A 2,062-nucleotide genomic window follows, 5' to 3' on the forward strand; every position below is an offset into this window, starting at 1 on the left:
AAACTTAATATTTGTTATCATGTGTTATCATTTTCTCTCAACTTCTGCCTTTAAATTTATGATAAATGTTAAGCATGAATAATATGAGAACTTTTTTCATATCTTAATTCATTATTAGGTGCCTTTAAAAGGAAGATATGGCGTAGACATAACGCCTTTATCTTATCTACCAGGTGGAAGAATAGAAAGATATCAAGGCAATTTAAATTTCTTTTTCATTCGCGAAAGTACATCGATACGGGAGGTAAATTTTATAGAATTCATAGTAATTATTCTCGACGAAATATTATAAAATATAACGGTAATAATTCTGATGATGTTATAGAATGGTGGATTGAGTGGTTTTACCCACAGTTTCGTAATGGAAGTTTTGGCGATTGTTCGCGCGCACATTACGGCATTAGGCGGTAACGCCATGGTAGCATTCTTTATGACGCAGTGCGTGCTTCTTCACAGCCCTCACAAAAATCAAGTTAGTAAAAATATATTTAACGTGTAAACATATTTCCATGCTGGTTGCATATTTTATAAAAAATATATTCTAGGGTCAATGTCTTATTAATGTGGGTGGCGACGTTGTAACAGTATCTTATTATGCGGATGAGAAACACAGCGCTGTCTCAAATTGCTGACCCCAACCTCCACATTCAGCGCCGCCATGAACGACTATTTAACACAACGGCAATTAATGATGTGACTAAATTCATCAATATTAATTCTATTATAGAATCATATATTATCGGTTCCGTGAGATTTTGACTGCATTGCACAATGCCTAATCTCAAAATGTTTCTTCGTAACAATCGATATTGTTATTTATTATTAATTTATTGTACAAAAAAGTAAAGACCCAATACTTATACTTAAAATATTTTCTTTATGAATTAATACAATAGACGTAATGAGATACGACGAAGATATATAATCTATCAGTCTGTTGTAGATTTAAAATATCTTATATATTTAATATCTATTGTATGACTAAATATTTAGATGGCTTAATATTTATTAATTCTAATGACTAAACATAATTATATATACATATATACATGTGTCTCCAGAGGGATATCTTGCCTTATGAAATAGTCCAATGTATAGGATGTTATTAATTTTCCCAGTTGTATGTCGATACTTTTCAATTTTTTTGTAATAATTTAATAATTACTTAATTATACTACAAAGTAATCCGTTATTGATGGTGACAATCGGAAAGCTAATAATTCTCTACATATAAAAAATTTAAATTAATAGTATTTTATGTAGAACTTTGTAGAAATATTGTGCCGATTGTACTATAAATGACAGACTACTTCATAAATATAGGACTATAGGATATTAATCTGTAAAATGTACAATTTTCAAAAGTTTTTCTAAAAAGCTTTTTTTGAAAATATCTAAAAACTTTAAGAAAAATATAAGATTAAATTTGATTTAAAAAAAAAAGTAGAATTCTTCTTAAAGGCTGCAGGCCGCAAAACGAAGCAGTTTATCTTTTTCGGAAATAAATATAATTTTGGTAACTAGGTGCCTTCAAAAACTTTGTAAAAAGAGTTTCGTACATAGAATATATTCTACTTAATACTTGATATTGCTAACAGACTTAGTAGTAATTGCAGATCTCAAATTTGATTCCTTAAAATCTATGAAATTAATAAAACAGCGAGATTGTCACCTTAAAAAATTAAATACAAAATAATCCGTGCGCTTAGATTGTTAATACTTTGTGTCTTTGGTTGTGTTAATATTTAAAAAAAGTATCAATACGAATGATGAAAAATTTATAAGAAATTATTAATTTAAAGATAGATGTTGCTATGTTTGATAATAAATGAGTGGCCGATATTGTGAAATGATAAAGCTTATTTGATATTTTTAATTCTTTTAATTATATTGGTCACATTTTGTAAAAATACGTATTGCTAATTAGCATTCTTCCACTGAATAAAAAATGATAATAATGAAATTATTTGAATACGTATTCAAGAATAAGTTATGTAACAATGTTATTTATTGCAATTGTATTCGAACAAAACGTGCATTCTTTACTCGAATAACATATAAC

At 27.7% G+C, this 2,062-nt stretch overlaps 1 protein-coding gene across 1 annotated transcript in view; it reads left to right on the forward strand.

Annotated features, from left to right (window-relative positions):
- The window catches only part of LOC108750090 (C2 domain-containing protein 5), an 8,974-nt gene extending 8,126 nt beyond the window's left edge, over nt 1-848 (forward strand). Inside the window, exons 13-15 of the mRNA XM_018489336.1 lie at nt 119-244; nt 326-472; nt 546-848. Coding sequence (XP_018344838.1) covers nt 119-244; nt 326-472; nt 546-632 — 360 coding nt within the window. The 3' untranslated portion in view covers nt 633-848. The remainder of the gene's footprint in view (nt 1-118; nt 245-325; nt 473-545) is intronic.
- The last annotated feature ends 1,214 nt before the right edge of the window (nt 849-2,062 follow it).

This window comes from Trachymyrmex septentrionalis, unplaced genomic scaffold (genome assembly GCF_001594115.1).
Source record: "Trachymyrmex septentrionalis isolate Tsep2-gDNA-1 unplaced genomic scaffold, Tsep1.0 scaffold32, whole genome shotgun sequence".
Lineage (NCBI taxonomy): Eukaryota > Metazoa > Arthropoda > Insecta > Hymenoptera > Formicidae > Trachymyrmex > Trachymyrmex septentrionalis.